Raw genomic sequence first — 21,723 nt, forward strand, 5'->3', positions numbered from 1 at the left:
GGCAGGGCTGGGAGCGGTTGGACTGGATGAGCTTGAAGGTCTTTTCCAACCTCACTGATTCTGTGATTCACACACATGTCTCCAGGGCACCGCGGAGTTCGGGAATGGGACTAAACTTTCAAGAGTAGCCCCTGCTCTACTGGGAGAGGTCTGAGCAGAACGACATGGTGCCTGCAGCCCTGACAGTCCCCTGGAGCAACATCTGTATTGCCCCTAGTGCCACCACAATAACATACGGCAATGCTGGAACATGGTGGCACTAAGACTTTAAAAAGGCAAATGACTCTTCTAAGACCACTGAGATAGAACAGGCACTCCTGCCTTCTGCCTACACCCTCCCTCCTCTGTGAGCACAAGCAGTGTGTAAAGGCCACTTACACCCATGTATAGGGACCCTCTTCACTCTAGAGAGGGCTACCTGCCTGTCCAAGCCTGCCAGAAACAGGATTGCCAGGGAAAACTGCTCTGGGTAAGCATTACAAAGAATTACCAGCATAAGATGGGGGACAGAGACAGTATTGTGCACCACCACCAGCCCCATCTGCTTGCTGAGAACTTTGCTATAGTTTACAACTTCCCCAAAGGCCCCTGTTCCTGGGCCTGAGTAATTACGAGATGCTCAAATTTCATTTTAAATTAGTTCCAAACCCTCATAGCTGCAAAGGTAAGGTCAAAAATATGGTCAGAATAAAAGTTCAGTGCAAAACCAGAGCAGAAAACAGGCTTTCAACTCCATGGCTGTTTAGACAGCCTGGTGGTGAGCACCACACCTACTTTTGGAAGCTCACATCAGTAATACAACCTACACATGCAGAGATCCAAAGCACAGAACAACACTCCCAATAAACAGGATATGTAAAGAAACTTTAAAGCTATAGCTGTGCAAGTGCTACTTGACAGGTACAACTGTATCATTTGAGGTTCTCAGTTTTACCTCTACTGTGCTTTCCAGGCCTTCAGGAACAAAGAGGAACAAAGCAAGACTTACTGAATGCCAGCTCTGATCTGAATTAGTTGCTCTGTGGTAATGATGACTCAATGCATAGCAAGAAAATCCTAGATAGCAACCCAACATGCTGGGACCATCTGAGTTGTGGAGCTCTGGATGGGGAAAGAATCTGCCTGCTCACTATGGATGTCTACACATGGGATGGAAAAGGGGAATTGCAACACCTGAGAAAGACTCTCTTGTTGATAGTAAACCACAAGAACAGTAAAAAAAGTTACTTTTTAACCATCATTTGTCCATGGGGCACACCTACACATAGTTGAATTTTTGCCAATATTGACAGAAAACATTAAAAATGGGTACATTCCCCACCCTACTGTGTCCAAAGCAGGCAGGGACATGCTTACCAAGCCTCATCTCACCCTTTTCCTTTGACCTTAGTTTGACTTTAATACAAGTGACTAACAGAGCCTCCTGTGCCCCTGCTCACCATCACTGCCAGAATCATTCTTCACAGCCCAGCCCAGCACAAGTGTCACTGCTGCCCCTCTCCTGCCAAAGCTTGTGACTTGCTTTGGTATGTATGTGCTTGGGTGAACAGGCGCAGGGGGACATTCCTTCTCCTGTTCCCTCACCATGACCCTGCTTGCTTTGTTTAGCTGGGCAGCATAAAACAAAGATCAAGGCAATAAAGAACTTCTTCCTAATATCCAGCCTGAACTTCCCCTGTTTCAGCTTGAACCCATCACCCCTTGTCCTGTCACTACAGTCCCTGATGTCACTACAGTCCCTCCCCAGCATCCTTGTAGCCCCCTTCAAACACTGGAAATTGCTCTGAGGTCTCCACGCAACTTCTCTTCTCCAGGCTGAACAGCCCCAACATTCTCAGTCTGTCTCCATACAGGAGGTGCTCCAGCCCCTGATCATCCTCTGGACTTGCTCCAACAGCTCCATGCAGTGCTCCAAGTGGGGTCTCACAAGAGCAGAGGGGCAGGATCACCTCCCTTGCTGCTCATGCTCCTTTTGGTCTAGTGTGAGGTCTCCCTGTCCATGGCAGGGGCTTGGAACTGGATGATCTTAAAGCCCTTTCCAACCCAACCCATTCTATGGTTCTGTGAAATCTGAGGACTGTAAACCTGAGTCTTCAGAGGAATGCAGATGTTCAGTTTCCCAGTTAAGAAATGGGTCACCTCTATGAATACTGCCATTTAATGCCAGACACCTAATGCCTACCCATACGCATCACAAGACTGTGACACAACTCCTTAGGGCGCCACATCACAGGGAACATCTACGCTGCACTGTGTTCATAAGCCCCCTATGCCCCTATCAAGGCATCTAAGAGTGGGATCACCTTGTAGCACCTCGAGAAGGACAGATGCACTCGATCCTCTGATGCACCTGAGCTCCAAACAGGCCTGCTTGGGCTGACTTTCAAAGGAACCCATGGAAACATTGGGCAACTGCACTAAGTTCTCATACTACAGGATGGTGGAGGACTACCCAGGCTGAGTCATACATATAAAGTCTCCCCCTCTGGGTTCAAACAGCATCTACGTACCAGTGAGTTGACCTACCAGCTCAGAGATCATCCTCGACTGCAAAGGGCTCAGATGCCCAGGGGACAAGCAGAGCAGGTGGTCAACAGGGAGGCATCCTTCTTGGTGAACACACATGGCCATCACACTTACCGATGGTGGAGATGAGTTGTCCAGCAGGTACTGGTCCTCAAAATCCCACCGCGGTTCTGACTTGAAGTCAGCAGCCCTCAGTGGCTTCTTCTCTGTCACTGTAGCAGCCTGAGGAACAGGTCTTACAGTCTTCACTGATGCAGAAGGCTCTTTTGGCTTTGTTTGGTCATTGGACGTGTTGTTTTGCTGAGCTTCCTTCACGCCAGAGGATAGTTTCACTGTTGCCTTCTCCTTGGCTCCCTCCACGCTGGGAAGTGGCTTCACTGTCATCTTTTTCTTGGCTTCTTCCACCCCTGGGGCTGGTCTCACTATTCTTTTCTCATTGTTTTCCTGCATCATCAGGACTGTTTTCACTGTTGTCTTCTTGATTCCCTCCAACCCAGGGGCTGGTTTCACAGTCACATTCTCCTTGGCTTCTTCCATCCTGGCAACTGGTTCCATCATTTTCTTTTGCTCCTCCCTTCTTTCCCATCTTGGTGTCTTCTCTAGCATATCTTGTTTGAGCCTTGTGATGTCTCTCCCCAGAGACACCTTTGAAAAGTTCCTGGAATTCCCATTATCAGGATAGTTTAAACCCTGTTGCTTTTGGGTGTCCACTTGCAGCATAACTGAGGCACGTTGGAAAATACTCAACTGCCTGAATGCAATCAAAGGAAAAGCAGACACATCACACACACCTTCCACTTACCATCAAACACCTTCCAGCCATTTTTTGGCTCTTCGCTCTTCGCCCCTCTCTGTATAATCACTGCGTATGACCACCACATTGGAGGACCTGCCCTGGCAGCTGCCATTTCTGCAGGATCCTGTATGAATTCAGTTTTATTTCCAACTTTGCCACTAAAATGTTCTTCAACTTCCCACACCATTCTTCTATGCTTCTGGCCTGAATACCACCTATCTCCCCACTAAGCAAGTCATAGAGGCTACACACTCCTCTTCAGCACTTGGCTCATGAAGCATCCACACTGGCAGGAGCTACAAAGCAGCACGGAAGAGCTTTGCCCTGCACTGGGCAATGTCCCCAGAGCACTGCAGGACTGTTTTGGAGCTCCTGAGTTCAGGACATGGCACACACACCATGAAGGCAGCCATCTGGCTCTCTTCTTTGCCAGCAGAGCCAAGTGCTTCAGTGATAGAGCATGAAGATCTTCCAGAATTCAGTAAAGGAAGTCTAATGAGAAGTGTTAAACTTGTTCCTTTATGACAAATCACTTCTTGAGCATTTGGGGTTCCAAGGCACCTTTCACTCTCCTCCTCCCCCTCAGCCAGCTAAGGCAATGGTATCACACAGCCCTTGCCAGGTACAAGTCTTAAGACAGGCACTTTGAAGCTACTAAAATACACTCTGAAGCTTAAAACTGTAAAATATCTGCATTTTCAGTGATTTCCTCTAATACTGCAGCTGCCCTGCTGCCTGGTTCAGAGGCACAGGCAGGTACAAGGATGCCACAGGAGGATACAGCTGCCAATAGCAGAAGAGCCACCTGCAACAAGCCTAGGCTGAAACCCAGGATAAAATATCAAGGCAAAAGTGATGGGGGTTTGTCCCAAACACTCATCTTTATCTGCACATGGCTGGAGGCTGGAACAGGAAAAAGGAAGGTGAACAATTGCTGCAGCTGAGCTTTTATGTACAGCAAAGCTTTTCAGGATAAACTAGCAGAGCTGTGGCAGGCTGATTTCACCCTCTGCATGATGCATTTGCTTCAGAGAGCTGTGGATTGCTTCCGAGGTGATAAATGGGTGAGGGGGAAAGGCACCTCTGCAGACAGCAGCCTGCAGATAAGAGTTCACAGTGGTACAGCATTCACTGAAGTCATTAGGAAATGATCAACTAAGAGGCTTTTAAAATTCATCTTGTAGGAGACAAATACTTGAACCATACTTTCCAATGGTATTTCTGGAAAAAAGATGTTGTGTCAATGGCCTATCAGCTCTTCCTCCATCTCTCCTATAATCATTAGCCACTTTCAAGCAAGCCTGCAGCAGTTGCTTTCTATCACAGTGCTTCATGTATAAACTTGTGTTGCTTTTTATAGTCTAAGAAGAGGAAAGATTTTATATACACAGTCTAAGGAAAAGAGACATTTGGGAAGGTAGCACAGGCAGAACTTAAATCCCTGGATGATTTGCTGTTGTAGTTTTTAGATGATGTTTAAAATGATGTTGAAATGAAAGGGCAGAGAACCAATGAAACAGGACAGTATGAGAAGCCACCCTCAGTCCAGACTTTGTGCTGTCTCACAGGGCATAGGTTTCATCCCAGCTTTATTACACTTAAATTACAAACACTGTGCCAAACATAGAGAGACCAAAGTGTAAAACCAAGGGCCCATCACGTCCTGCAGGCAGACCCACATGGCTACACAGGACCCTGCTCTCCTGACCAGCATTTTCCATCCACCTGGTCAAAGCAGCTCATCAAATTCCAGAGTCCAGCTGGCAAACAACTGCAGCAGCTCAATGACATTTACTGTCATTTTCCTCTCCATTTACAAAGCCTGAGGACAAATAGAGGATAAAGCCATAAAAATGTTGCTTTGTGTTTTCTACCTTACATATAAAGGCATGGAAACAGAACTGACCCACAGGTAACCACATACAGCTCAATGCGTAGTTGTGTTTTATTTAACTTGCAAAAATAGGGACATTTCCACTCTCTGAAACTATGGGAAAATGAAATGGCTTCATGAATGGTCACAGAGTGCCAGCTCTTGTCCCAGCTCTGCCACTGATGGACTCTGTAACAACTCACTTCACTTCTCTACATCTCCTCCTTCTCTCCTTCCCCCTCGCCCCCACCGTGCAGATTCTGGTCTCTCCAAATCACAGAATCATAAAATGGTTAGGGTTAGAAAGGACCTTAAAATTATCTAGATGTCCTCAAGGTGTGGTCTCAAGTTGCTGGTCTAAACTCATACCACCTCCAGAAGAGATGTAGGTGTTCCCAGCCTCCCCCCTCAGCACCAGCCCTGAGCTCTGCCTGAAAACTAACCCCACTAATACGAGCCAGAGGAGCTCACTGGGAGAGCTGGGACCACATGAATGCTGGTGGGGAGGCTGCGGCTTCCAATACACAGTTCAGGGCACCAACATGAGCCATGCCTGTGTAGGAAAGGCTCACATATCTGCTGTGCTCACGCAAGGAACATTGCTCCCTGCCAATGATGCTGGAGATGTTCTACTGCAGTCTTCACTGCAACTCCCTCCACACCCAGTCTTGTAGGATTTACTTGACCACTTATATAAAAAATACTATAGATACTGCTCATATCTGCATGACATTAGTCTCCCAGCATGTCTGTATTATGGATCAGATGCTAAACTTGGTATAAACCAAGGTATCCCACCAAATTCAACGTCCAGCAATGCAATCTGGACTAGGGCTGGATGAGGTACTCTAGGAGCCACCAGGAAAAGCAAACACTGTGTAATGCCACAGTATGGAACCAAATAGCATTAGTAAAGCAAAAGCTGCTTTCTTCAACAGCTACAGCAAGGAAACACTGGAACTAGCAATCCAGCAGAAGCAAGGTTCTGACTCTGGATCTTCCAACACTGTGCTCTGATTGCACACAACGTAGTCTGCTAAAGCAAAGTGGTCATCTAATTCTGATCAATAGTTCAAGTTTCAGGGTAAGAAGACAGAGAGACAAAGCAAGAGAGCACAGTGCTCTGTCCAGATAGCACATAATCACAAGGAAGCTGGTCTCTTACCTGAAAATCCTTGTCTTTGACAAGCCAAACAAGGAACTTAAATTAGGAATGAAGATGCAAAGATGTATTAGAACAATGAGCCAAAAGAGGGCTCTGGGAATTCTAGGAAGCCTTCTCCTGAAAAACGCCATGCTGAGATGCCTGAGAGCACCAGAGGCTCTGCTGCTGGCCAGAGGTGCTGACTGGCCAGTGCTTTTCAAAGGTGTGCTGAATGATGGGGCTGGTCTTCTCCCTGGATTTCCATACAACAACATGCACACCCTCTCTCTCAACATTCCCAAACACTCTGCACACAGAAACAACTCCTCAGACAAGATAGCAGCTTTGCACTGTTCCTGTCTATCACCCCAAGCTTATTGCAACACAGAATGGGGAAAGAAACACTTGTCACTGCAAACAGTGGAATTCCTTACATTTTCCTTAGTGAGGTTAGTCCAGTGTAAGAAGGAAAATCTTTACCTTAAATCTGGTGGAAGCATCACTGGGAACATTTGTATGAATTATGGAACTAACCATAGTTACAGTCCAAGAAACCAGCTTTCCTACCAGGAAAGCCCAAGGGCTCAGGAAAGACTCTAGGTACAACCACAAAGAGATGGTCATTTTCTTCTTATGCAGTAGCTGCTTGTTGCTTCAATCCAGAAGCAATCCCTGCCCCAAAAAACTGGTAGCTAGATGCACATCCATTTTAGCTTGTGAGTGCTTTGAAATAAGTTGAAATCCTTGAAAAGCCACCATAGAACAGAGAAGGTAGTGTTTAAAGGCAGAGCAGTGCATGGGTAAAGCATTAGAGGACAGAGCTTAGAGTGAGGCAGTCCCCCCTCTCTCTAATAAAGCTGACCTGCCTTTGGGGCAACTGGAAAAGCTCCAATCCAGCATTTCACTTGTCTGAAAGGTGCCAACTCCATCACAATCCAAGTGTGCTATTGCTGACAAACTTGTTACACGGGCCTGCCTGCAGCTCAGGTTCCCAAGCTGAACCTCGTCTCTGAGCTGTGTGTACCCACAGCAGCAACACATGCTCTTCAGCAGCTCTTCTGTTTGAGCTCCCAGTCAAGCAGCCTCTAATACCAACACTAGGACTGATCATCTACTTTTGGCTTTGAACCATCCCATCATTTCACAGGCACCACTGAGTGGCCAGGAAATGACAGTTATTTCAGTTCACTGCTCAAATAGGACCTCAATGGATTTGAATCTGACTAAGAACTAGATCATGCTGGAGGGTCCCACAGTACAGCCCCTTGGACTCCAACTGGTTTCAAAGGAGCATGCAACAGACCTGAATTCTTATTGCACATAACATCAAGATACAGTTTAAGTGTCTTGTATCTGTGACTCATGCCCTCATGGACAGACAGACAGACATCTGCCTTCTACACTGCTGCCTTAGTGGGACTTTCATTTGGATTTTGTATGGTACAACCAGGTTTTGCCCATAAATTGTGTCAGTTAAAACAAAGCTTCACTAATGCCACGTGCACATGAAATGCTCCAAGGGCTTTGCACTACACTTCATTTGAGCCGTGAGCATATTCTAGCTTGGGATATACTGCTTCTCATTGACATACCCCTGACAATCTCTCTCCCCATCCCAAGTTCTACAATACGTATCTCATCCTCTCCTCTCCATGAAAATCAGTGATCTGCCTAGAGATGGATCTTCCGCGGTGCAGAATACATCTCCCCAGCAGCAGGGGGAAAGATGAGCAGAAATAAACATCACAGCCAGAGAAACACTTAGCTGTACCAGAGATGTAGTCTCACACGCTATAGCAAAGTGCCATTTTAAGTCATGTGGAGCTGTGACATATTAACCCTGACAGTTCAAGGGGAGATGCCCGTATTGCTTCTTATATTTTAGGCTGCTTTTGCACAGGTCTCATAAAAAATTAAACCCAGATGTTTTAGTGGGTTTAATGTTTTTAACTGTTACTGAATACATAGAGAACTGAATGGAAGATGTTTGCTTTAAGCCACGGGCAAACCAGTAAACAGGTTTCACACCTACCTTTTACCCTTCCATACATTACAGCAAGAGCTGCAAGGACTTCCTGTGCAAGGCTCAGCAGTAGCTGCGTTTCTTTACCATCCAAATTTCCTGACAAGTTACTCTCTCTGGATTTAAGTGCAAGACACTGGTTATCAGAGGACCTTGGAGAGAAAAATGAAACAATAAGACAGATTTGAATAGTCCTTGAAGAAACACGAGAGGTTGTTACTCCACGGTACAACCCTGCCTCCATCTACAGCAAAACCTTTCACTAGTGCTCAAACTGAGCCCAGCATCAAAGGAGATCTGGTGAACAACCACAGGCACTGAGAAAGGGATGAGTCAAGGGATTGCCATATTCCTGGGCAGCCCCTGCTAGCTCCATGCAGCTCTAGAGAGGTGGAATGTCGGTCTGGGTGTGCAGCATGCAAGTAGCAACTCTGTGGCCACAAGAGGCAATGGGACAATCCTACAGGAACAAGTATCAGTCTGAAGCACTGATACACTAGCGTACACAGCAACAGCTCCATTTTAGCCTTCCTGTTTCCAGCCCTATGCACCTTCAGGCACTCTGCTTGGAAGAAGCTGTTTGTATGCAACTACAAGGTTTATTTTGTTAATAGGATCCCAAAGGGGAGTTCTGGAGGCAGCAAACATTTTCCTTCAACCTCCTCCATATAACATTACTGTGAAAGCAAGAGCCACAAGGGATAGCAAGATTCCTACAACCAGGAAAAACAGTTTGCTTTGTTTTTAAGGAACTGGGCTGGCAACTGGGGAGAACATGTCTGTAGTACTCTGTGTTCAGGAAAGCAGGAATATCCAAATCCCTGGCAAGAACAGTAGCCAGAAGCAGGCTTGCTATGTAGAACACACAGCTTTGCATCTTGGTGTAAGAAAAGGAAACCTAAAATAACTCCCAAAACCAAAGCAATCAGGGTGCTGGCTTTCAGCTCCTTGGAGTATCATTTCACCATCCTCCTTCCCCACTGCTGAAATCAGTCTGTTGGAGCTGAGGCAGCCAGGCCTGAGGTCAGACTGGGGAATGGGGATGCACTGTAACTCCTCAGAGATGGCCTGGTGAAAACTGAGGTCAAGAGCAGATCTCCTCCCTTATAAAGCTCTCTACAAAGTATGATTCCTGGGACACGCAAGGCTCTGAGGCCACAGACAGGAAGATAAGCCAAGACTGCACCTCACACAGGAGCTGGCAGCCTCTCAGGGCCACAGGCCAGATGCCAACCTCTTTTCAAAGACAGGTTTTGCATGTTTCATTGGCAATCCTACCAGAAATCCCAGGAAATGCTGCTTCTCTCAGGGTGGGGAGACTCCATGTTCACTGTGTCCATCACCAGTGTCCATACCAGAAGCACTTCTATTTGTCAGTGCTGCCAAAGCCAGACCTCTGGGTGTTTTTCTTTATGCAAACTGCACCAGGGACCATCAAGTCATCTGTTAGTTCTTTTCCATCTCCAACAATCCATTTACTTCCACATTCACTTCATTACATCCTGGAAAGATAAAAGGCAGATTTGCTTTTCTGTTCATTTTGGGGGTTTTATTGATAAACTTCACCTCCATGAGGTCTCACGTTGTGTGTGCTGTGGGTGTTGTCTGGAGCCTGGACTACGCCAACAATTTATCTGTGTGCAGGTTTTCCAGAGGGCTGTGGATCCAATCTTGTTTAACTGCCTGTTCCCTGTGTGCTTTCCACTTTCCCATGGCTCTGGGCTCTGGAATGGGACATCACAAGATGTAGAACAGCTCTGTTCTTAAAGTACAAATCAATCAAGCTTCACTGTAGGACAAACTTGTCTTTCAGTGATATCCACAACCAGTACTTAACTGTGGAATAAAGACCTGCTAAAGAAGCTGAAGGTGTTTGGACCTGCTCATGGTATTTACTTGATAATATAAGAACCGAGTTAGTTGTAACTGGGAGGAAAAAAATGAATGACATGGCCTGCAGCATGCAACTGCTCGCTGGTCACACCTGTGGCTTAGCAAAGGCTTGGAAACATCAGGTTCTTGTTTTCCCTTCCCAGTTTTCAGTAGTCAGCTTCAGAAGCACATGATTTCAGTCTGGGAATCCAGGGGGAAGGAAATGACAAGAGCAAACTCAGCAACTTGTCTTGCTTTCACAAAACCTGATAGCCCAAAACCTCCTAAGCTTGCCTTAATTCCACATTCACTTGCCATTGTGCAGCAAGTTCCTTCCCTTCTGCACCAAACCTTCTTTCAAAACCACTGAACACAGTGACAAAGACAACAACATTGATCAAGTCAAAGCCCACACCTCTTCTGCTGTGCTTGTAAGAGTACCCAGATTTTTGTTACACAGAACTTTGCCAGGGCTGGGGAACAGCTTATTGAGCCAACTAGTCTGTGTTCTGACATGTCCCAGGAGAGAAGAAGACAGGGACTTTCATGGTGGAACAGTAACAAGCCCCTCATGTGTCCACGCAGCAGAGATGAAGAGAATGCAGAATTTAGGGGTTTTATTAGTGCTGGTTTGTCTGCTTGGTCTCCAACCCCACCCAGCTATTGCCTCACTAAAGAACTGCCTTGAATTTATGTTGTGACAGCAGATGGCATGTGCCCAACCTAGAGTATTTCCCCCTGTTCCACATGGCAACGGGACCATAGGCAGGTCCTCCAGCCAGCTCCCAGGCACCAGGGAAAGCCCTTGCATGGAGCAATTTCTGGAGGATGGGGTGGAAGTGCTCTGAATTTATCCACAACATCTCTGGTGACTCAAACTTGCTTTAGTCTGTTAGGCAGCAGTACGTTCCCTACAGCTACAGGTGTTAACTCTGTGTATAGAGTGAAGCAGAGCAAGTCTTCCATCACACTGCTTTTCTGCTTCTTGAGCTCTTCACCATTCACCCCATGCCAGTTAAGCTGCAACAATTAAGTGGCTCTGGTCCCAGCACTCCTTTCTCAGATACACAAAACTCACAAGACTGATGAGCCACTTCATGTAAGAGGAATTAACAAAAACCCACAAAAATACACCCCCAGCAACAATGGCTGGAAACTCAGCAGGAGTTACAGAGGCTGGAAAGAATCAGGGCTCCTTTATCCTGTCTGCCTCAACAGCCTTTTGTCTGTGCATCCCAGCAGGAAGCCTAACATACCACCCAGAGCTGACAGATACCGAGACAAGCTGACACCCCTCCAGGGCTCAATGGGTTGTGGGGTTTCTTTTCCCCTCCTTTAAAATCTACTTGATGGAAAGGAAGAAAATATTCTGTGCCTTGACTGGTAATCTTTCCGTGAGCTGTTCCCCCAAGAAGCAGGGCAGTGACTGCAGACAGGGAAGGAGGCAACTCATTCAATTCATGGCTAGCTGCCCTCCCATCACAAAAGCAGCCTCTCCAGCTCCTGTTCCTGACAGCTGCCAGGAGTAGGAGTATTCCAGGACTCTCCACTGCTCCAGAAACATAAAAATCACAAAGCCCAAATCCCTCTCCATACCCCTGGCAAAAAAATGCAAGCAGATTATCTCAGCACTTCACAGCTGGCTGGAAAAAAAAAATAAAAATCAAGCTCTGCACACATATGAATTACAGACTCACATCTGTGCAGTGGGCTACAGCAGATTTTAGAACCAAGAGTGAAATAGTTATTGCAAAAGGTCTTTCCCATACACTTCCCATCCCTCTTGACATATGGCAGGACAAATGTGCTGTTTGGCATCTTTGGGGTGAAAAATGCTACAGGAATGCAATATTTACATCTGCTTCTTGAATGGTATAAAATATCATGTCCCTGACTTACACGTGGAAAAATGTGGCCTGACAGTGCCTTCCTCTCTGCTCTTGACTGACAGATGCATCAGAGAAGTGCAGGCACATTTTTAGCTACAAGAGTAACAAAGCCAGAGGGTCCTGTGAGAGAAGAAGAGATGGATTTACTGCTGAAAATCACATGCCTCTCTTCCCTTCTGTCTATTGTCTTCCATTTAACAGTTCTTTTCATGCTTTATTTAGGTAGAGAGCCCTGTGCTCTCCATCCACCTCCTATCAGCTCTGAGAGAGGCTTCTGCCTGCCATGGAGAAAAGGTAATTCCTTGCCACCCCAGTTGCATACCACTTATCAACCTCATGCTGGGAAAACACCAGGCAAAATAATTGCTGGGCAGGACAGCAGCACACTGTGCTACTTTAGTGGAAATGAGAGGTGCTTGTGCCCAGGAAGGGCTGCCATTCTCTCCTGGTTCCCTGGGAGCTGCTTAGCATCTGATCAATCAGGATTTGCCTTAAGATCTCCAGGAAGGACACTCCTGTCACACAGTCTCAGCTGGCGCAAAGAGAGGACCAGCCTCTCTGTGTGTAATAATGCTGTGCAATGCCATTATTCATCTCCTTCTGCAAGCTGCACTTCCTAAAGATGGTGTCACTCTGGCACAGAGCAGTCAGGCAGGCCATATGCTGTGTTTGTTCCTAGCTCTGCAGCTTGCACCTCAAGCCTTGTGACCCTATTTTTAGTTATCAAATTAGAATAGTCAGGCCTACAACAGGTACAGTCTAAGCTGTGTTGTTACAGGATGATATCAAATTCAGGTGGTGTTCAGCCCTTACAGATCCTTCCTCTGTAGTGGGCATTTAGCACCCACTAAGACACTACTCATTCATCTAGAATGAGTTACATTGCAGAGCCACAGCCACTAAGGCTGGAAGAGACATGTTAAAAGGCCATGTCATGCAGCTCCAAGCTTCAGTGATATCTAACCCAATCCTCTGACTCTAAACAGATGGCAGCTGAGGCTCCTCTATCTTCCAGCACTTGAGGTTTCACTCCCTCTCCCTAAGCAATCTACAGCACTGCGTCATCCTGCAGTGACCGCAGTCTTGGGCACCCCCTTTGCTCTACCCCACCTTCCAGCTTGGTCAATGTTTGAGTTCATATTTACCCCTTGATACTGTAACTGCAAAGTAAACAGAAGCCCAGTTAACTAAAATCACTGATATCTTAAGAGTAAATGCACAAAACAATCAAGAGCAAGAGGACACCAAGTACTCCATAGAAAAAGGATTGTGGAAAAGGACTCTTATGGTTGTTTAATTGTGGGTGCTATTGTGTGAAACCATATGGCAAAGCACACCGAGAATCTAAGAGCAAACAACAAGCCCTTGGGTTTATAAACTTTGTGTAATTTACCCTAAAGCACTTGCAAATTACCTGACCATCTTTTCTTGTTGATACTGAAAGGTAGTCACTGCTGAGAGGGATGTGAGGAGCCATGCTCCAGCACCAAACACTGCACCAGACAGAAGGTCTGGAAAGAAACAGAAAGGAGACAGAGCAGTAAAAGGCAGTTAATCATATGAGAATTTAACCAGGATGGCGCCAAGAATCCTGCTTTTGCTACACGGGTATCTTTTTGATTTCAGTTTCATGCAGACACTGGTGGCTGCACCACAATGTGCTCAGAACCATGGTGGCTGAAGCCACAATGCTGCAGCAGCTCACAAGCTACTTGTTTTTCCACTGCCAAAGTGTTTCACTGTTGTTCAGGAGGTCCACCTGTTAAAAACATTTGGATACATCAAGTGCCCCCCCCAACTACATTAACATAACTACAGTTTTGTGGATTGAAGTTCAGGTCTTTCCTAAAATACAGTTTCATTTGAGAATGAGCTTTATCTCACTCGTAACTCACATCTACAAAACATGCATTTATCTTGAAAGAGACAATAGGTGGCATTTTACTTGTGGAAGTTCACATGGTTTGCTATCTAATCTAGCCTGGAAAAAAGTCCCATCTTGTCATGTGGTTAGTCTTTGGGTTCTCTGTTATCCTGTAAAACACTTCATTGCCTGGGGACCGCAGCTGACTTGCAAGTTCTTGTAGAAGGCCATTGCATTCAGTTGTTTACTGCTCCCTGCAGAACACTGTATTCAGCCAGCCTCTCACTTCTTCCTATCAGCATTTGACAAGGTCTGGCCTTACACTTTCAAGTAAAGCAGAAGACTGCAGTTCCATTTCTGCATAAATAAACAGTGCATGCTGCACTAAAAAGGCCATTCACTGCACACATCCCAGACACAAGTTTGTCTGCTACAAACTTTGAAGTGCACCAAAACAAAACTGGTATCTTGAGGCTGCCTGCTCTTGTGCTGGGAACTCTGCATTAGGTGTCTGCTCAGCCACAGATACCTGGTGTACCTGCCTGCTCTTGCTAACTGCACCCAAGGTGCCAAAATCAAGTCAGGTTTGGTGGTCACCAGCATTACCAGGGTTTTCTGCAGGCCAAATCGAGTCACACTCCTGCCTGCAAACCCTTGCTCACCAGTTTTATTAACCTGGTTTGACTCAGAGCAGAGTCCAGGTGATTAAATTTGGCTTCAATGCTGCAAGTGGACTTGATGCATGAAGAGATGAGCAGAGGTGGCAAACAACAGACCATCCTTACACCATCCCTTCCTATGTGAAACATGACTTTAAATAACATACCTGTCAATACTGACAGCTAAGTGCCCCAAGGAGCACTCAGCACCCCAGCCACCTCCTTCTACAAAACTAACTGCACACATGGCTCTCACTGTATTTTTACTTACAGAGAAGGAAAAAGAATCAAAGCCATGAGCTGGGCAGCTAATGCAGTCTCCTGTACTCTGGCAGAGTTATTTAGAGAGAGAAAGAAGGTTTGTACAAGGGATTTGGGGATCACAGCTCTGCCATCCCACCACGTGCTGATGACCCCCTGAGCTGAGGGGACAGAACCTGCTATTACAGTCACCACATGCTCTCTCACCTCAGGACAGTGTGGTGGATCAGCCTTGGGCTCCCAGATCCTAACCCCAAGTGTCTGCATGTGTGTACCCCCCACCCATTGTAAGTTGCTTTCCTCTCAGCTGAGTCAATCACTATGACTGCAGAAGGCAGGATATAGCTCACCATATTTTGCTACAATCACCAAGAGGGTGTCTGCCTCATCTCCTGCTACAGAAAGGTGAGCAGGGACATCAACACCATCAATACTTGTCAGTATAAGTATCACCAAACTGCCATGCCCAATGCAGATCACTGCTGGATACAGAATGTCCATGTACAAACAAGAATGACTCCTCCCTTTACAAAGAAACCACTTGGCACAAGAGCCTACAGGAAGAGCTGTCAAAAAGAATGGTGGGAAGCAGAAGGTGCAGATGATGCTCCCCACAGCTCCATGGAATCCTACCCAGACAGGCTGCGTCACTCAGCTGCACACACAGACCTTTGTCCTGACAGCACTTCTTCTGGAAACCAGGATGCAGGTCCAGGATGCAGGTCCATCATCTGCCTGTGCACCACTTTTGCAGTGATAACGATGGCAAAGCACAAGAGTAGAGGGACCACCTCAAATGCCTGCACAAGTTCCCAGCTCTCAGAACCAGAAACCACTTGCTAACACCACAGTCTGCAGGATCTCCACCACCACTGCAGTGTGTCCTAGGCAGAACATTGATGACTTTGTATTACACAGGAGTTCCTCTCTGCTGCAGTAAGTTACAATCCCAGGTACATTCACATCAGATATTCTCACCTAGTTCCGATCTCTGGTGTAGGTGTTCATATTGTGAGAACTCATACAGAGGATGATAAAGGAAAGCTTGGCACCAGAGTCCCCCACAGATCTCAGGGGCAGTACAAAGGACTGATGGACCTTCCAGTTGTCTGAATAGTGTCTTAAACAGCCAAACAGAAAGTTTCCCATTGCTGACAGCAGGTTTTAAGAACAATGGTGTGTGGGATAGTGTGTAATTCCCTTGGGACATTTTAGGGAACCATCTCATCAACCCCCTTCCCAGCACTGCCCATTTAACCGTACAGTTGTAGGGCTGAAAACTGTCATGGTCTACACATAAAAAAGAGTATCAAGAAATGAGGCCAAACACTCCTGGATGTTCACAGGCAGCTTGAAACCCCTAAAAATTCCTCTCTGTTCCTATCTCAAGGTCTCTGGGTTCATACACAGTGGTACTCCCCTTCTCCACTAAGGTCAGACAGCTCTATCCTGCCACAAGGACAGTGGATGAGACACAGGAATTCTTCATTGCAGGACAAAGAAACACAGCCCACAGAGAAGAAAGAATCAGCAATACCCAACCTACAACCTTCCTGCAGCTCTGCCTGAAATAGAAGCCTCTTTGCTCATGCCAAAAGCCAAACTTCACCACTCCAAAGTTGATTTAATTGTGTGGGTGTGATAATTTCAGCATAGTCTGCACAGAGCAAAGCTGGGCTTCTATTTTCTCCAGCCAGTTTCCACTGGTCTTTCTATTGCTAATACCCAGGTAACACCCTGTGTAACTCATCCAATAGCTTCACATCCCAGGGGAAAAACAAACAAAACAAAGACCATAGAAGAGGAACAGACAATATCTACCCATGAAGATCAAACCTGAAGTGCATAAACACACACAGGGGAGAACTTTTAACAAAAAGCCAAAACGAACAGAAAGTTCAGAGATCAAGGGGTGAGTATCACACACAGACCACATCTTGGGAGTAATCCAGAAACTAGAACTCCTCCAGTTTGCAACATAGGTTTGACTTTTAGTACAAACATGAGATGCTTGGACAAGTCTAAGCAGCAATTCCAGCTCCTTGCAGATGTGCTTGCTCAGGCAGTGCTGCTTTATCCATCCAGTCACATTTCCAGGAAGTCCCCCTTGTAAAGGTCACACTCATCTCCAATAGCAGTTGGGCTAGAATGCTTCTCCTCCAAAACAGCTGGGTTTTTAAATGGTCCTTGCTGACATGAAAGGATACACTCCATATAAACGCAGTAGCAGCTAAAGGAATTCAGGATGACATGAGGGATTAGAAAGATCCTTCAACGGGGAACCACTACCTTGAGTACAAACAGCTTACAATACGAAGAGGAATTAAGGCATGAACCTGATGCTGTTACTCACCTGAAGTCAGGAGTTACACAGGGTTTTTCCACCTGCACTCCACAGGCTTGCAATGGTTGTCCAAAGCATCTGCTGCAGCTGACTGCAACTTTCTCTGCAAAGCTCTCCTCTCCTACCAGAATTTGGGGTATCTAGGATATGAAAGGAGCTGCCAGCCAGTGCTCTGATGCTGGAAGGCACTAGAATATCCAAGTATCACCTTTCAGAAGTGACTGAAGCAATACAGCCATCTTCACTGACCACAAACTAATTGCTTCCACCACTTCCCTTCCCAGCCTCTCATTTCCTTAAAATCAGCATCTTAAGTTCATTTCTACTTCCATCAATTATCAGCAGCAGAATACCAATGATTAAGTCATAGGCAGAGCTTGCAAAACAGTTTCTCACAGCACACATGCTACTCTTGTTTCCTTTCCAGTAAAAGGCTGTAACGGTGTTGACAAGGAAGACAAATGACAGAGGCAGTGATCCATTAAGTCCTCTCCTTCCTAAGGATCGATTAGATCTTTAAAGACAGAGTTACAGAACACCACAATTAAAAGCTACAAGGACATTAGAACAATGTCCCATAAGTCACAGATCCTTATTTCTGATGTTATCTGATGCTATGGCAAAGCAAACCAAATTCAAACTCAACTCCCGGCCTCTGGAAAAGTGGCTTCATCAGAGGAACGTGTCTTCTCTTCCCCCCCAATGAAGTAGAACTACGGAGTGAAAACAAAGCTTTTCCTCCAGTGACCCCTAGCGAGCTGACTGCACTTACGGAGCAACCAAAACATCCTGCAGGTGAAGTAAAGGTTAAATTGTGAGGTTGGGGGATTAAGGGAGCTTTTAAATGGATTGTTTTAGAAAAACTCTGGTCCTGATCAGAGGGAATTCCTCAGGAGTTTTCCTATCTGCAGTCAGTCTTGGGAATGCTGCATAGTAGGTGGATCACAACATAGAATCCCAGACTGGTTTGGGTTGGAAAGGACCTTAAAGCTCCTCCAGTTCCAACCCCTGCCACAGGCAGGGACACCTTCCACTACAGCAGGTTGCTCCAAGCCCCTGTGTCCAACCTGGCCTTGAACACTGCCAGGGATGGGGCAGCCACAGCTTCTCTGGGCACCCTGTGCCAGCGCCTCAGCACCTCACGGGGAAGAACTTCTGCCTCAGAGCTCATCCCAATCTCCCCTTTTCTATTTAAACGTGCAGGTTTCGTGCGAGATTTGCTACAGAGAAAAGGGCTGTGTGTATCCTTCTTGATTCTCTCTGGAGCAGAACTACTTGAAGCCTTCGGTCGGAGCTGCAGGATCCCTCTGCTGTTTGCACAGAGCAGCAGCACCATCCAGCGGATAAACAGGACTGCCCTTCCTCTCCCCCATCTCACATTTACCTGCATTTATCTACAGAACATGCCCTTTATAAACTTCCTTCCAATCGTGAACACTTTGGGGCTGCATTTACATAAAAAAGGAGCTGTGGTAAAACAGTGGTAAAAAATAGCTCCAAAAAGAACCACACTTTCTAGTGCCAGCAGCAAATTACACAGCACTGGCTCTGTCCAAGTGTTACCTCTCCTTGCACTGCAGCTGCAATCTCTCCATCAGTGTAGAGGGTTTAAAACTGAGCCAGTGGACTCATCACACCTCACCCTTGGATTTTACCACTGGGAACAGGCTCACAGCCGGTGTGAGCACATACAGAAGGCCACACTGGTCCCAGGTCACATGGCCAGTTTTGGAGATACGTGGAGGCTGATTATGATCCCCCTGGATGATGTCAGTGGCTATTTTACCTCTTCCTACAGCAGCATTCCCAATAATTTGGCTTAAAACCCATCACAATTCCCAGAGCAGATGTGACACCAGCCTCCCACAGAAAATAAAACAAATCATCCCGTTTCTTTGAGGCAAAGATGAACCAAGCCACGTAATACTGACGTGCGGAAAGCAGACTCCACAATGCGTAAGACTGTAAAGTAGGTATGTTTATTCAGCGCTGGGCAGCACGGGGGGCAGTCCCACCAAAGCTGTGTGCACCTCGTGTGACAATTTGCTCTAAATTTATACAGTAACTGTTGCATATACATGAGATTTCCTATTAGACCTATACATATGTGTGACCTGTCCCCGCTTCGTATTCAAGTTAGGGCTCCTCCTCCTTGCACTTGCGCAGTATCTTCTGGTGGTGGTCTTCTGGAGTCATGGGGGATGAAGGTCATAGGTCTTCCTCACCATTCACTCTTCACCCCTTGGTCTTGCGCATGCTCAAAGTTCTCTTGGGTTCTCTCCAAACTACAAGGTCAGCTTCAGCCGGTTAGGAACTAGTTCTTGTGAGAAACCACTAATTTTATCTAGTCCTTGCTGATTTCAGGGACTGCTGTTTGTAACAAGTCACAAAGCTTCTTTATCAAACATGTTACAACTTATTGATTATCTACCCTACAATTCCCTATTTCAATACCTCCTCTCTGTTGGTTTATTGTTCCCAGTGCCATGTAGCAGTTAACAAATGCCAGTGGTACACAGCATACCCAAGAGCTGACCACACCATGACTCACTCACTACACATCCACATCCCAATGACAGCATTCCTGACCTACTTTGGGAATTAAGAAAGCATTTCAGACACATTTCCCCCCTTTCCAAACAGGAGTGTCCCACAGCTATTCCAGAGCTGTTGGCTGGGATCCAGTCATCAGATGTGCTAGATGTACAACAGATTTATTCAAAGGTTAAAGGAAAAAAATCACAAGGAATTACATGTTTTGCTCTGTTCCCATCCTAGCAAAAAGCCAGATTCCAATCCATAGGACCAGCACTCCATCCCCCCTGCCTGATCTTATCTTTAGGAGTTCTTATCTAGTGCTGCTTTCATGGCAGGAGGGTTGCAACCGGATGATCTTAAGGTCCTTTCCAACCCTAACTATTCTATAATTGTATCATTTTGGAACTCCGTCTGAACACATACTCATAGATCAGAATCTCTCCTGCTTCCCTTGACATTTAGAGAGGACTCAAAGATCACATTCCTGGAACACTTCATAATCCCTGTAAAACCTCACCTTTTTGAGAGATGCTTCAGTCATCTTATTATGGGGAAAGAATAAACCAAACTACCACTATCTTGCCACAAACAGGAGGTACCACACCACTGCCCAGCTTCCCCAGGGCTGAGGTTATGTTAGTCAGGCAACTGCCAGAGAAATGCAGGTTAGAAAAGGGCTTTAGGGAGATTTGTCTCTGTGGCCTTTTTATACAGCCTTTGTGCATATCAAAACGTGATTCACCATCAGCAGTGTGGGTGGTAACCAAGGCGATGCCTTCTTAAACCAGGAGATGCTTTTGCCACACATTCACTACAGCTTCCACTTACAGCCACTTCAGAACCAATTATTACACTCCCCACAGGAAACTATCATCTAAACCAGATTACTATCTACAACATGGGTTGTGAACTTTGCTTGCACCACTCTCCTGGGAACAAACCGAATCTATTATAAACTCAAAGACTGGGGATTTAATTCCCTGTCAAATGCTCATAGCCTGAACACAGTGATTTAAAGACACTGAGGCAGGGGCAGGAAGGAGCAGGACAGGAAGAAGCAGGGGTTTTAGTGTTATGATAGTTCCAAAGCTGGTCTAGAAGTTCCTACTTGTTCTCTTCTGGTGGGTATTACTGAGGAGTTTTGCCTTTGATTCATTCTCAGAAATGTCCCCGATGAATTTATCCAAAATATTTGACATAGTTAAAAAAAAAAAAATAAATCAAAAAACCCCAAAACTGAAACAACCCCATAACTCCCCTAAGCAGCACATAAGATGGAAAATAACCTTGTAGGTGCAAAAAGCAGAGTTTGTGGTGAGTATGGGGCCACGCTCTTTCCCATTTCCTCCAAGGGGCAGTGGACACTTTCTTTCCCCGGCCACCACCTCCCCCACTACTAAAGCTCCTTAAGTAAATTATTCCAGATTTTCCTTAGGCCTGGATCTCTGGTGCCCAAAGACTGACCAAGTTTGAATGAGAAATAAGAAACACATCCAGGAACACAGAGGATGCAGAACAAAACACTTATTCTCAGAGCTACCCAAGATTAGATGAAGACAACACAATCTGTGGTTTATCTGCAGGCTCAAGAGTCAGAACACTATAGTTCCACAGAAGCACAGAGCATCAGAAAAACGTGACTGCAAAATACCTTGACAAAGACCGAAGGTGACCCGTTACCACGGCAGTAAGGGCAGCAGCACACAGCCCCTGTGGCTTTGGGCACTTTCGGAGAGACAGAAGACTCATGTCCCGGGGGGCCAGCGCAGGCACATCCCAAACCCAGCACCGAACACGGCTTTACTAAAGAACAGCCTCAACCACGGTCACCTCATCTCCCTGCACTCCAAACCCACTGAAACCCATGTCCCGACTTCAGCGGCTGTGAGCGAGGCTAAAACCGACCACAGCACATGCGGGTTAACCCAGACGCC

General features: G+C 46.2%; 1 protein-coding gene across 1 annotated transcript in view; it reads right to left on the reverse strand.

Annotated features, from left to right (window-relative positions):
* ST6GALNAC1 (ST6 (alpha-N-acetyl-neuraminyl-2,3-beta-galactosyl-1,3)-N-acetylgalactosaminide alpha-2,6-sialyltransferase 1) overlaps positions 1-6,396 on the reverse strand; it is a gene marked incomplete at its 5' end in the record, with an annotated part of 12,530 nt that extends 6,134 nt beyond the window's left edge. Inside the window, 2 exons of the mRNA XM_010014332.1 lie at positions 2,641-3,277; positions 6,361-6,396. Of these exons, the coding sequence (XP_010012634.1) occupies positions 2,641-3,277; positions 6,361-6,396 (673 nt within the window). The remainder of the gene's footprint in view (positions 1-2,640; positions 3,278-6,360) is intronic.
* Between the last annotated feature and the right edge of the window lie 15,327 nt (positions 6,397-21,723).

The sequence above is a fragment of the Nestor notabilis genome, unplaced genomic scaffold, assembly GCF_000696875.1.
Source record: "Nestor notabilis isolate BGI_N333 unplaced genomic scaffold, ASM69687v1 scaffold2480, whole genome shotgun sequence".
Classification (NCBI taxonomy): Eukaryota; Metazoa; Chordata; class Aves; order Psittaciformes; family Psittacidae; genus Nestor; species Nestor notabilis.